The sequence below is a fragment of the Pelodiscus sinensis genome, chromosome 2, assembly GCF_049634645.1.
Source record: "Pelodiscus sinensis isolate JC-2024 chromosome 2, ASM4963464v1, whole genome shotgun sequence".
In the NCBI taxonomy this organism is placed as follows: domain Eukaryota; kingdom Metazoa; phylum Chordata; order Testudines; family Trionychidae; genus Pelodiscus; species Pelodiscus sinensis.
The window spans coordinates 217,455,735-217,471,062 of NC_134712.1; the positions used below are offsets into that span (position 1 = coordinate 217,455,735).

The window sequence follows — 15,328 nt, forward strand, 5'->3', positions numbered from 1 at the left end:
ACCCGTTAATGGTTGATGCTTACTGGGTAACCATTTAATGGATTACACATTAACATCCCTACCCACTAGCCATATGGCTTTCTTGTCAGTTTCATGCGCTAGCATGGAGCCGTGAAGCTGACATAAATGAGAGTAGCAATGTCCACATGGATGCCACATTGCCCTAACTACATCGATACATGCCCTATACCTCTCATGGAGGTGGAGTTATGATGGTATAGCACATATCAGCACATATCGGTAGTGTAGACTAAGCCTAAGGGATTGTAAAGATAATTTTGTCCAGAAAAGTATATTTACATGAGCTTTTTGTTGAAATGCGAGAGACAACTATATGAATTTTCCCTTAACAGAGAGCTTGCTCTTAGACAGAGACTGATTTTTACTGAGTGGCAGTTATATTTACGAGAAACCACTTCAGAGGATTTTAATTTATGACAACCTATGTTATCTGTGTTAGCACAGAATGCATTGTGTCCTCAGGAAGACATGATTTGTCAACACTTGATAGAGAAATAACTTATAATTGCCAAAGGAGGTCACGACTTGGTCAGTTTTTTCATAGCCAAATCCCTAACAAAGCAAGTTATCACCTACAGGCTTATAAAATTTAGTATTTTAATATCTGAAATTAAATTATGTAAGATGTTTTACATGACTAGTTTCACTTGTTTTGAATTTTGCTTTTATTTGTGCCTACTCTAACAAAGCTCTTTCTTCCCTTCGTGGGTCCTGTACTTTCAGGAGGGTTACTTTCCTCAATTTAGACACCAGCTTTCTGTTTGTTGAGCTACTCTCATCATTGGTTAGAATAAGGAAAAGAGGGGAAATCAAACTTCATGGTCTCTGCGGCCCCTCCCACTGATAAAGGATAGGACAAACCCTTGTACCCAAACCAATCTTTTTGGTACTGAAATGGGGAGCTGGGGGAGGGGAACCTAGACCCACCCTCTACTCCACTGGGTTCCAGCCCAGGGACCCTGTAACAGCAGATGTCTGTAATGTTTCTGGTAATAGCTACAAATCCCTAGGCTATTTCCCCATAGCCTTCCCCACCACCTTCCTTAGCAGAGGTTCTTCTTCATGGTACCTGCTTGCACTTTCTTCTCCCTGACTCTCTATTGCACTTTCTCTCATCAGCTCCTTCCTCACACACTGAACTGAAGAGCAGTTCTTTCTCACCAGTCTCAACTAGTTCTTAATTAGCCCCACATGTTCTGAATAGTTTGACTCCCTTGACTCTGGAAACCTTTAATTGGCTCCAGATGCTTAATTGCCCTGACTGATTCTGGAAAGTTCCTGCTGGTTCTAGACTAGCCCTTGTTAGTTTAATTGCCCTGACTGATTCTGGAAAGTTCCTGCTGGTTCTAGACTAGCCCTTGTTAGTTTACTCTGGGAATGGAGACTTACTTAATCTAGGGCTGATATACTTCCCCTCCACCACTCTCCTGTACCCCTCCGGCCTGACCTTGTCTTAGTACTTATACACTGACATGCAATAATCAGCTGAAAAAGAAGAGCATTCTGTGGAGCATTCTGTGCCTCTATTCTATTTATAGCAATACGACTCCTCCTGATGCTACATTTAGCAGTGCCAGGCTGACAAGCTTACATTCAAAGAAAACAAGCTGATTTCTAAAGTCCTCTGGCTATTAAGAAAGGCCTAGGATAGTAGTCACCAACCAGTAGATCGGATCTACCAGTAGATCTTGGAGCCTCTGACAGGTGATCCTGACTGGTTTGGCCAGGAAGCTATCCAGCACTGGCACTTCAGTTGCACCTCCACCCACTGTCATGCTGCTCCAGCCCACTGAATGGAGCTGCGTCCACCCTCCCCACCCCGGGAGCCTCCTGGTTGCTGTGCAGGGGGTGGGAGAGAGAAAAGGCAGGGTGCTGATGTCAGGATGTCCCCCACCCCGCACTTCTGTACCCAATCTCCACACAGAGAGAAGGGGATGGAGGGAACTTGGCAATGCAAATCTGTCACTCACACACCGTGAGAGTGTCTCATTCTCACAAACACACATTGTCCTTCCCTCTCATGTCCCAACCCTACACGTGCGTGTGTTATTTTTACTTCTATTACTGCTTGCTAAGTGTGTTCTTTTTGGTTTTTGACTGGTCTGTTCAGTTCTTAATTTTCATTTCTCCCTTACACTTAAATTTAATACTTTTGAGTAGTGAGTTCTAAAATGCCTAACCTGTCGTGGCTGGAGTAATTGTCTCTGTGGTAATTGCTGCTCCTGGTAGTGGCTGGCATGTCCCTGCAGCCCCTCAGGCAGAGCAGGAATGGGGGGTCTCCACATGCTGTCCTTGCCTGCAGACACCACTCCTGCAGCTCCCATTCATCAGTAATGGGGAACCATGGCCAGTAGAAGCTGTGGGCTCAGTGCCTGTAGATGAGGGACAGCACATGGCGCCATGAGCCATTGCTGTACATGTCAGCTGTTTTCAGGAGGGGTGCAGGGCCAGGGCAGGAGTAACCCTGCCTTAACCCCACTACTCCACCGCCTGGAAGCCATCTCAGTTAAAAATGGTGCCCAGAAATAGGCTGCTTCCTAAACCCTTGTCCCATCCCTTAACCTCCTCCTACACCCAACCGCTGCCCCAGATGTGAGTCCCTCTGCACCCAAATTCCTTACCAGAGATTGCACCATGAAACCCTCCTGGATTCCAAGCCCCAACCCTGGGCTAAGTAGGGAGCCCCTCCCATGTGCCAAACCCCTTGGCCCAAGACCAGAGTCTGCACCCCAACCCTCCACCCCAGCATGGTGAAAGTGAGTGGGGATGGAAGAGGAAAGGGGATGGAGTGAGCAGGGTGAGGCCTCAGAGAACGGGTGGAGCAGAGGGGGGCCTCAAAGAAAGGGCAGGAAGGAAGCAAAGCAAGGGTATTTGGGTTTGAGGTAGATTTTACATTGCATTTAAACTGAAAAAGCAATCTTGTGGTTAAAAAAGTTGGAGACCACTGACACAGGACATCCACTTCCACAGACTCTAAATTTCCACTTCAAAATGTAATATCTGTGTTGTGATGTGAAGGTAAGGTAATTGAGTGCTTGTGAAAAAGATGCTGGAAGGTTGATAAATATATACACAGATTAAATAGGAATGTTTGATACCTGGTGACCTCAAATTGATGAAGGAAATACATTTTTAGTGACTCTGAATTCACTCTTAATAAGCCCAATGGCCCAAATGCTGAGTTAATATTATTGCCTGCGATAGGGTTTTGGTGCATTACTGTAGAATACAGAGAGTTTTGTGTTGTTTCTTTAGAAACCAGCTTGTGGTCTCATCTCATATTCAACAGCTATTGGATGAAGGATTACTGACAAAGATTATAGTAGGTGAGCTCTAAATAATGAAGTAGCCTATCAAAGCCTGATGTCTGATAACCTAATGTTTCTCCAAGAGAAGCAGAAGTATCAGTAGAAACCAACTTGCCTGCACTATAATTTTGTATATAAAAAAAAAAATCTCTTCTCATACCTTCAACCTCTTTTCACTTTAAAAAAACTGAAAAGACTACTTTTGCATGATAATTAAAGAGAGCCAAATACAGCTCCCTCCTCCCCAAACACAATTGTTCCCAAGTGGAGAGTGTATGTGTGCAAGTATAAGTGTATGTGGAGTAGGGTGAGCTAAAGTAAATGTGAACCCACAAAGCCATGTCTGGCTTGACACACAGGATGGAGAATTTACTCTGTCTGTTACTTCCCATACAATAGATAAGGGCCTGTGGATACTATTTCAGACACTTTACATTCCTAGAAAATAGTGTTCATATAACAACCCCCTTTTTATTTTTATGGTTAATAAATAATTTGGATTATCACACCTAGCAGCCCTAATTGGATGAGGATCCCATTATGCTAGGCACCGTACAGACAGACAGTCAGTCTTTGCTTTGCAGAACTTCCAATCTAAGTATAAGGCAAGAGACAACAGATGGATGCAGACAGACCCTTGGGAGGGTACAAGGACATAGTAATACAATACTGGTAAGTGTGAAAGGCAGTATTTTTGGTGCACCAGAAGCCTAACCATGGTCAAGTTTTTTGTAGGCATCATGGCAAAGGTTTTGAGAAAGGATATGGAAGAGGTTAATGAGGTGGCTTTGAAGATATTTGTGGGAGCTTCTGCCAAGTCTGATGGGCAGTATGGGAGTCAGCACAAAGATGCTTGTTTAAAATTGAATACATGCGCAATGTAGACTGCCATCATGTCATCAGAGGTAGGAATTCACATTCTGATAATGAATGAGAGCTGATCGACAGGGTGGGGGGTAAGCCATCAAGTGTCTTGAAAATGAAGACAAACATCTTAAGTTTGATGTGAAGGAAAAGGAGCCAGACAATGAAAGTAAAGCGAGAGATGACAAGTAACTGGTCAGGAAACACTCTTTGCAACACCATTCTGACTAGAGACAAACAAGGTAAGATTACATTTGTCAATCCAAGGAGAAGGATGTTACATTAATTGACGGGTGAGTCTTAGCTATCTGGATGGACAGGAAAGGCTGCATCTTAGAGAATGTTTTGCCGAAATAATCTCCAAAATTTAGTCATAGCCTGGAAGAAAGGATTTGGCGCGAGGTCTGAGTGTACCATGATGCTCAGTTTACGGGCCTGAGTGACAGGAAGGCTGGTAATGTTGTGTGCAATGAGTGAGAAAGGCAGTGGCAGAGATGGGAAATGTGAAGGGTGAGAGCATAAGAGCCAAGTTAAATTTGAGCTTACAGCTTGACACCCATGAGGCCATGTAATAGAGATGGACAGGTTGGAGGAGAGGGAGACCTTATGTCACCAATATAGAGAAGGGAGCAGAGTTTGTGTTTGTAGATGAGATTATTCAGAGATAAGATGCAGGGAAGGAAGAGAAAGGGACCAATGACAAAGCCCCATGAAGTCCCCAGAGAAAGTTGAAAGGGTGATAAGTACAATCATCCCAAGAATTCACTGAAGAAGCGATGAGAGCTAGAACCAGGACAGAGACATGGAAGCCAATGGAGGACAGATTTCGAGAACTGGATGGTCAACCGTGTTAAAGGCAGCTTGCATATCAAGGAGGCTGAGGATGGAGTACTAGTTCTGGCTAGGAAGAGGTCATCAGAGATGTTGGTGACAATATTCTCAATGTAAGCTAATCTGAAGAGGGTCTAGACTAACTGGAGAAGAGAAACTCCAGCTAGCAATTGTATTCAGTGCGTTCAAGGGACTTAAAAAGGAAAAAGGTGATGGAGCAGCAGATAAAAGAGGCAAGTGGGGTCAAAGATGGGTTTAAGATGGAGAAACTACAGCATGTCTGGCATAGTGAAGGGAAAGGAGAGTGAGAGGTTATGCAAAAAATTAAAAGGAGGAGAGGAGTGTGAGTGAGAGAGATCTGGAGACGGGGCAGGATGGGAATCACTGAGGCAACTGAAGGGTGTAAGAGGGGAAGAGCAGGGAAAAACTCTCTGCATCTGTGTTAAAGTGGAAAGAAAGGCAAACTGAGAGGAGGGGGATGATCATGCCATTTTCTCTTGGAAAAAATCCACAGATCCACTAACACAAGCCTTACACATTCAAGTGAATATTGGAAACAACCTAAATTAACTAGCAGAAATAAGTGAACCCTGGGAAGACTCACCTGCTGCCACCCCAAGATGCAAGAATGTAGACAAAATAACTCAAAAGTCAAAGTTCAAAGACCAGTGTGGATTGTTTCTATTAAAAATTCTTCACAGCCTTTTTCTTTGTTTCAAAAGAATCTGAACATTTTTGGCTGAAACCGGATCCAAAATTATTCTGCATTTAACAAGACTATTGAAAAAAACTCTTTGTTGGCACAGCACAATGCTGCCGAACATTAAATCTTTAATGTGGACATTGTACAGACTGCCAGGCACAGGAATAAATAGAGATGACTAATGCTGCAACTCTAAAAGGTTAAATCTTTTCCCCTTCCCACATATCTCAATTTTTTAATTAAAAATAAATGTAGCATTTATAAAGATATACAAACTGATGTGCCAGAAAGCTAGTCTTCAAATGACAGGTGCAACATAAGAAAGCTATTCACCAACCAGGCTCAGTGGGTCTCCAACTTCATCCTGTAGAGACCATATATAAGAAGTGAGAAGGCTATACAATCTTCATGCTGATTCAACCCAGGGCTCTTATCTAGAGATTACCAACATGGGGAACTATTCATGTCAGCAGCACAAGAATGCTGTCATGTGGACTGCTGCTTTTTAGGAACAAGCATTTGATCAGTAAGTGGAACCTAAATTTTTGAAATTAAAGAAGTGTGTGTGTGGGGAAGGGAGAAAATGAGAGAGAGCAAAAAAGAAACTATAAAACCTCAAAATTACATTCCAACCAATATGAACTCAAAACAAAAACAGACACAAAATTACCAGTTCCATTTCCATCTAATCCTTGTAGATAAGGAAAACTGTCCACTTCCCAAGGTGAACTGGCTGCGGTTAGAAATGCTGTCAGATCACTGTAGCTGGTGTTCTCAGGCAACGTCAGCGCTCTTCTCTGAAAGTGAACTCGTGGTTGAACCCGTGCACCTGTGAAAATTAAGGGTGATGTTATCCAAGGAGTGTAGATTGTTCAGGAGCTTGAGTTTATATTGAAAAGCCCTTTAAAAGTCTATTTAAAATTTCTATTACAAACTAAAATCTGTGATGAACAGATACAACAATGAGCTAACTATGATGGTGTTGGTAATATAGCATTTATAATTTACGTAGCAATGGGTGCTATTTTCTCACAAGCATTGCAAGGTAAAATGTAGATAGATACCTAAATACCTTAGAGGTTTTTGAAATTTTTCCTAGTTTCCTTGCATACCTCAACTAATGGATGCTGTTAAAACTAAACGTAGAAGTAAAAATCGAAGGACAATTTGCAATTTACTATCTATGCTTAATTTCTTGTTTCACTTGAAACAGAAAAGTTAACTTTGTTTAGTGCAATAGATGAATAATTAATTGCACTAGTACTCTATCTGTAGTTCCAATTAATTTGTTCCATAATCCCTTATTTTGCTTTTATTATAACTGCTTAATATAGTTCACTACCTCACTGCACGTATGGCAATGATTATTTAAATCAATGTAAAACACTGGTAAATATAATTTAATGAATACTGCATGTAACAGAAGCAAGTGTACTATGGGAAAGCTTCACTAAAAGCAACCTCAGTAAAACTGAAGGCCAAGGCTAACAAAATACATGCCAATGGACTGTGCACCTAGCTTCTGAGGTGCTAATTAGGGATGTGAATGACTAGTCGACTATCTGATATGCAAATGCTTATCAGATAGTCGACACACTAGTGGACTAGTCACTCCCCCCCCCCCCTTTTTGCTGCCTCTATCAGAAAGAGGCAGCAAGGGTGAGAGAGGAGAGGTTCTTCAAAGCGGCAGCACCATGTGGAGTCTAGGGCCAGACCCCAGGGCTGCTTGAATCCCCCGCTGGCCCCGGGCTCCCCGCAGTGCATTCACCTTTGAAGTGTAGTGACAGCCCGGGGGTACTAATCTGTTAGAGGCTGATCAGAAAATAGAGAGAATGACTGAACAATAATAGATGAAATTCAAACGAAAAGTCTACATCAAGCCCTAAATTCTGCTCACAGCATGTGCAAATGCATGACTAGATTCAGGATGAAATTCTCTGAGTCAAGTTGGGGGAAGAAGAGCGGCCAGACTTCCCATTCTTGGCCTTTTTTAGAGTGGTGAATGCCTCCTGTTGGCTAAAACAAAATACAGGTCTATGTAGCACTTTAAAGACTAACAAGATGGTTTATTAGATGATGAGCTTTCGTGGGCCAGACACACTTCCTCAGATCAAGGAAGTGGGTCTGGCCCACGAAAGCTCATCATCTAATAAACCATCTTGTTAGTCTTTAAAGTGCTACATAGACCTGTATTTTGTTTCAGCTACACCAGACTAACACTTACACCTTCCATTTCTACCACTTTCCTGTTGGCTAGTGACTAAGAATAGTGCCAAGAGTCCCCTATGACACACCATACTGATGCAGAAGTATTGGGTGCAGAGTCCCACTGGTTCAGCTCCAAGAAGGGTCTGAGCATCACTTCCATCAGGAGTCACTTAAACCTTGTCTCCCATTCTTTCTTCATACCCAGCTTGAACTGGCAGCAGATCTGACAGCAATCCTTGATGAGTCTCACACCCACACTAATCAATTGGACTGCATGTTCCTCAAAGGCAAGGCCTTGCCACAGAAGGCACAAGGCATGTAGACTGGTGACCCAGGCATGCCCTGCTCTGGGAGAAGAGGAAGCTCTGCTAATGCAGTGAGAATCCAACTAAATATTTACAACTATTAAATACACTCCAAACTGCTGGGGAGAAGAAAAAGAAAGGGTGGAGTGGCAAACGAGAGCCACTAAACATAGCCTGTTGAAGCAAGAGGCCTACGACTGTCAGGGTCAATAAGGAGGAACTGAGCGGGTGTGAGGTTGACTGGACCCTTTATACCACACCACAGGCATATGGCACCAAAGTGTGCTATATCTGACGCTATAATACCAGAGGGAGAAACATTTCCTGAGTGTGTACATGGGGCACATGCACACCTAACATGGAATGGACATGAACAAGCACTCAAAGATTGAGAAAGCCCAACCTACGGGAAGGGATTAAAAAACTAAGGTATGTTTAATTTTATGAAAAGGCGGCTAGGAAAGGTGGGGGGGGGGCGCGGATAACAGTCAAATATGTTAAAGGCTGTTATAAAGAGAATTCAGAGGGGTAGCTGAGTTAGTCTGTAACAGGAAAAACTTAAACAACAAAGAATCTAGTGGCACCTTAAAAACTAACAAAACGTAGATGGCTAACAAAGACTCAAAGACTAACAAAACACGAGCTTTCGTAGGCACAACCCAGTTCTATTGTGATCAATTGTTCTCCATGACTACTGAAACTAGGACAAGTAGTAATGGGCTTAATCTGCAGCAAGGGAGATTTAGGTTAGATACTAGGAAATACTTTGTAACTGTAAGCCTTTCCAAGAAAGGCTGTGGAATCCCCATCATCGAAGGTTTTTAAGAACTGATTGTCTTAGAGGATGTCTAGATTTACTTGGTCCTGCCTCAGCACAGGGAATTACATTTAATGACCTTGAGGTCCCTTCCAGCTGTATGTTTCACCTCCATACCACTTACACCTTCCATAAGGACTCCTTTTGGACACTGCTGATGGAGGGGAATATGGGTCTAGGTGTCCAACCTGCAAAGTCACTGCACAAGGCTGCAATGAGGGGACAGACAAGGTGCAGAATGTACCTAGACCTTTTGGTGTATGCACTCCAGGCCACGGTAAACAAGAAGAGCTACAGTTACTAAATCTGCCCAACTCACTTACCCAGGGGATAAGAAAAGGGGATCTGTTTTTTCAGATCCTTAAGATATCGCCCACACAAAAACCAGATTTTTTCTTAGATTGCATATGCAATATTTCACCCTTATTGTGTTATTCCATCATGTGCACTGCTAGTCACTGATCCACTTTTGTTCAAAATCATTGCATATGAACTGCAGGTTTTCCAATGCACCAGGATTTAAGACACATTGTATTTTTACATTTTAGTCTCCTTTTAACATCCAATTTTGCAGTTTAAGAAACCAATAGCATCTTTCAAAGAACTCTCACCATTCACACTGTTTTGCAGCACACAGCAAGGCCCCATCTGCAAGCTTTGAGACAACATGCAAAGGGAGCTTTAAAATAGCTGTTGAAGGCAAAGCTTCTCTATTCCCAAAAGCTCTTTTCAGTACTCAAAGGATGATCCCTAAGTGACACAGGATCAAGTGCCCAAATCATGCTCTGCTCTGACTGTAAATTATGACTGTGGTTCCAAGGTGCCCAAACCGTATATGGAGGGTCTTGTTCCACCACACTGCTCCACCAGTTGTATGCATGTCATTTGATTGAAGTCAGTGGAGTTACTTCACTGCAAAACCAATGTACTAGTGATAAATCAGGGTCATGTTTTTTTTAATAATTCCTTAAGCAACTTACCAGGGGACTAGTTCCGACCCTCACTTTTCTTTAATTAGTTTCTAGACATGAGTTATTGTTATAACAAGACACAGAATTTCACACAATGCATGCTTTGCCACCAAACAAGACCACAGCATCTGTGCACAGATGGATCCAAACAGTTTAGATTTGATTTCATCTGCCTAAGAAGTAAACACTGATCACTTGCACAAAGCTTTATTTACCCAGCACAATTGTATTAAAACTATTTTTTAAAAAGAACAAACAATATTTTGAAAGTCAATTTTGCAAGGAATGCTGTAATGCTGAGTAAAAAAAAATTATTAATCACTGGAATGTTTTTGAAATAATCGTACCAGTCTCTTAAAAAAAACCTAATACTATCCTTAAATGGTTAATTCAGCAATTAAACACCACATTTCTGAAACAGGAAAAATCTCTCTTAGCCAGTTTCCAGGCCTAAATGGAAACTGCAATATTACAGACTAAAGGCATTAACTTCAATGAACTCAAGGAAAAAAAAAAAAAAAAAAACCTTATCTCTCAGTGCTGTACCTCAGGGACAGATCTGTTCAAACACTGAACAATCGCTGCCTGTGCTGCTTTGTGTGTGCATATGTTCCATATGGATAAGCATCCACAACAATTCCACAACAACAAAAAAGAAAGCAGAATTAGGATTATCTCTTTAACAGTTCAATGAAAAATTGCAGCTTTTAGGCTGCCGTACATAGATATAATTAAGATTAATTATTCAAGTTACCAAGTATCAGTATTGCATTTCTGAAGATTCATGTAGTTAAGAAATAGAAAAATAATTCTTGTTGCGCTTATTAGCACAATAATTTATTGAGGGCAATACATTATCTTTTACAGAAACTTGACATTGCACAGCCTGTGAGAGTAGTGCTGCCAACTTGCTACTGAAAATATTTTTACAAAGGGACAACACATACTGGCTGCATCAAGCCTGGCAAGTTTTTCTGCAAAAGCAATTGCTTTTGCGGAAAAACTTGCCAGCTGTCTACACTGGCTGCTTGAATTTGTGCAAGAACACTGACGATCTCATGTAAGATTGTCAATGTTCTTGCGCAAATACTATGCTGCTCCCGTTCGGGGGAAAAGCCCTCTTATGCAAATGTATTTGTGCAAGAGGGCCACTGTAGACAGCTAAAACCTGTTTTGCGCAAAAAAGCCCCGATGGCGAAAATGGCGGTCAGGGCTTTCTTGCGCAAAACCACGTCTAGATTGGCACGGATGCTTTTCCGCAAAAAGTGCTTTTGCACAAAAGCGTCCATGCCAATCTAGACGCTCTTTTCCGCAAATGCTTTTAACGGAAAAGCTTCCGTTAAAAGCATTTGCGGTAAATCATGCCAGTCTAGACACAGCCTTAAAGTGAATCTCAATTTCCTCAAATACCATGGATTAAGTTTGTACCAACTGTACTGTCTTGTAGCTAAGCCACAAAACTGAGAAATCTGAGTTCTTGATCCCGACGACCTTGAATAAAGTCACCTAAGCTCTTTGTACTTCATTTCTCCCTCTTCCTCAATCCATAATATGGAAAATTTAACTATTACCTCTCAAATGCAGGCTTGATTCTGTAAGACACTTGCAACTGTTTAATGGCAAGAATCAACACATATTATAAGTGCAAATACTGCCAAGGCCTTCTCTACACTTGGGAAATTTAATAAAGTGAAAAACTTGTGCCTCAAAACTGAACTGCACTTTTGGATCTATGTACAAAAAGCATCTCAACCAATGGCTCAGAGAATCAGCAATGGTCTCAAGTTTCTCCTAGTCTCTGCAGAGGCTCTGTAGATCAAGTACCAGTACTGATGTAACACACTGACACAATGACTGGGTTGGCAACTTGCATAGCCATCATCTTAGTCAGCTATCAGAGCTTACAACACCTTCAGGTGGCAAAATTCCTTATTTTGTTGGCTGAGTCTCACCTCTCTGCACTGCTCCTTTGTGCACAGTATCCTCGCATGCTATTATCCCCTGCTCAGAAATGGACTTAGGGCAGCCCACTGAGTGAATGTCAGGTCAAACCATAATCCAGCTAAGGGTAGGCAGTGCGTAATCACTCTGCTGTTTGCATTGTAATGTGTGCAAAATAACTATTTGAAGCACAGTTGGCACAGTGCAACAGTATAGGAAAGAAATTGCAAAGAGCATCTGACATTACTTTTACGTGCAAATGGCGAGAGCAGATATCAATAGCTCCCCTAAACTGAATACTCCACTCTGCTTGTTGACAAACTGATGTTTTAGCACATTTGTAGATGGCTTCACTGCTCTACATAACCTTAAATAACTTGTACTTGGCAAACTACCATCTGCACAGTTACTTCCAGAGTACAGCTGTGGATTGTACCTTCAGCATGAGAATGAGGTTGGATGCAAACTTGAAAACAAACTTCTCAAAGACATATTTAGTTGCTCATCTTATTAATTATACAAAGGCACCTACTAAATTTTATGCTGGACAGACTCTTCTCTCCCTTTGATCTGTGCTCTAGAGTTCCCAGTTTGTATAGCGCTGTGGTGGGCAATCTGCAGACTGTACACGACCCACTGGGGTTCTACCTGTGGCCTGCGTTCTACTCCCTTTCTGCTCTTCTCCCCCATGCACCTCTTGCGCCCTGAGGTACCGGAGCCCGCACTTGCTGCTACTCTCCCCGTCCTTCCCAGCACTTTGGAGGGTCATGAATCCATCTATTCATGTCTGTCCGCATTGGGAATGAGCGGTTCGTGGCTGTTCAAACTCTGTGAGGGAGGGGTAGAGTGGGGACAGAGCACAAATCAATGGATTCATAGTGCTTCGAAAGTGCTTGGAGGGACAGAGAGTAGGAAGTGTAGGGTTCCAATGACCCTATTCTCAAGAGGTGTGGGGTAGGGGACAGAGAGGGAGTGCATGGGCCACAGGTGGAATCCCAGTGGGCTATGGGACAAAGGTTGCCCACTACTGAAATTCAATCATGCATCCCACTGAGACGAAGGAGGGCCATTCATGCGGTCCAATCACTAGTCTCGGCTGCCCATCTCTGGTGTAAAGTCTTAATAGATCACATCAACCCAATTCAGCTCCCAATTTACTCTGGGAAAATGCTGTTTAATTGCTCTGAAGTAACAATCTCTTAGTGTAAGTGAGAGAAGAATCAAGCAATACAAGTTTTGGGTAGGGATTAGGGAGAGCTGTCCCAGATCTTGGTTGTTCCACATTCATGTTTCAACATAGCAGAAATACAGGTGGCCACACTTGATTTTTACTGAAAAATAAGACTATGAAAGTATTCCTAAGATAAGGAGAGAGCATAGGACTCCAGGTATCAGCTAATTTCCATACTTAATAGCATTTTGGATACTTCTTGCTCCTGCCTCTCTTCTTTTCTTTAGACATCCGGATTCAAGGAAAGTGGAGATAGAGGACTAATTTAATTCCTGGCAGCTAAATGGGTGTGACAAGTATTTCTTGTTTGCATTTCTGTTCCTCACCAAGCTATCTTTATTTAAAAAGAAGCAAAGCCAGGAAAACTGTAAGGAAGCCATTAGCCTCAATTTTCCATGGAAGGATTTTTGTTGTACAGTGAATTGAGAGATTAATATTGTAAGCCATGTTTCATGGTTTATCTGATTGAGGTTTGACATCTTCTCCAATCTGTGTCTTTTATTAATTAAATGCATAACATCAGCTCTCTATCTGCAGAGCACATATAGCATAGCTGGGTTGTTATGAAACCTGCTTTAACAGTATCCCATCAGATGTATAATCTGTTTAGTGATTCTTCCACATAGATCCTATCTAGACTTCTCGCTTATGAAAAGCCTATTGTGTGTTTGGCAGATTTCTGCTTCTAAAGTTGTTAGGAAATCCTTATTGTATTAATATTCCCTCAGGGCCCGGTTATTTTATAGAATTACAGGGCAGTAAGTAAAAGTAATACTCATTGTTTTTCATTCATGTTCTGATATAATTAAAAAAGAGGATGTTAAAAAATTAAATGAAAAACTATTGCATGGTTTCTTACCAGCATTCACAGGTAAGATAATAGGTAGACAGAGGGCCTGGCTTTAAATTAAAAGTTATCAAAACATATGTAACAGCTTCATTAACAGACTAACCTCAGTAAATCACATCATTCTAATCAAATTAGACCTGGGTCTACTTTATACTACTTTGAGGGACGGCTTAAAAGCTGGGTGAATTAACCTTCAGTTCTGCTATTCAGGCATATATTCAGAAGTTGTAACACTTAATCCACCTGGCTGTTATTGCGGCATCTTTGGTTTGCATTTTTTGGTCATGTGATGAGGTACTTTATTCTTTAAATACAACCACAGCAAATCACAGAAGTAAGCAGGAAACAAATCAGACTGAATAGCAGACAGCAGTTGTATAACTAAAGATGGTTCCATTATGTTAGATGACAGAACAAGATGGCAATAAGGATTTTGGAACTTCTAGCTCTAGCTCTATGTAATACAGGAAACCCTTGCAATTCACAGAATTGCTATTTGTGATTCCATGTATTCGCAGTAGTCTCCTGTCTGGGCTGGTGAGGTACGTGGAGGCTGGAGCTGTGGTGAGTACCCCACAGCAAGTTTGGTAGCTGTGGGGAGCTCACCACAGTAGGCCAGGAGCCATGGCTCCCAGAATTTACAAATTTTGCCATTCATGGTGGTGCCAGGAACACAGCCGTGATGAATGGTGAGGGTTTCCTGTATACCAAATAGGCTTGAAAAATATTATGGGGTAGAAGAATAGAAGAAGTGTAGGAAAATGGACCAGAGCCCCTGCATATATTGAAGTTCAAACTGTTTTACCCCCTCATTACTGACATACAGACAGGGTGAACTTTGCCATAAAATAATTTAAAAAAGTTGTGATATAGATTAGAAGCCTGGTTTTATGCAGCCCTGGGAAACTATCAAGCACACAGGCTGAAATCCTGGCCAACTGACTTTAATGCAGACAGGATTTAATCTATTGTTTTTAAAATATGGTTTCAAGTCCAATTCCAACTTCTACAAATCTATAAACAAACATACCTTGGAATCCCGAGACTATCTGGACTACGTCATCATAGACCATTAGAGTAGCTGATCGTTCAGGAAGAAGCCCAAGGCTCAGAGAAGAAAACACTGTAGAAGGAAAGTGGTTTGAGTGGGATATACTTTAATTCTTTTTTTTTAAACTTTATTAAAAAGATGCCCAAGATTCTCTCATCTTTGATAACAATTCTGTTGAATACAAGCATATTTTCTTCTCTGTTATCCTTAGAAGGAAAGTAAGGCCA

The 15,328-nt window shown here is 41.7% G+C and overlaps 1 protein-coding gene across 3 annotated transcripts in view; it reads right to left on the reverse strand.

The window, feature by feature from the left end:
• FAM171A1 (family with sequence similarity 171 member A1) overlaps positions 1 to 15,328 on the reverse strand; it is a 141,355-nt gene that overhangs the window by 37,576 nt on the left and 88,451 nt on the right. For 2 of the 3 annotated variants that reach the window (XM_006119484.4, XM_075922445.1), the window contains 2 exons: positions 15,081 to 15,173; positions 6,398 to 6,556 (listed from right to left, as the gene is read on the reverse strand). In XM_006119484.4, coding sequence (XP_006119546.1) covers positions 6,398 to 6,556; positions 15,081 to 15,173 — 252 coding nt within the window. The remainder of the gene's footprint in view (positions 1 to 6,397; positions 6,557 to 15,080; positions 15,174 to 15,328) is intronic. The other variant, XM_014571731.3, reaches the window with a different exon arrangement.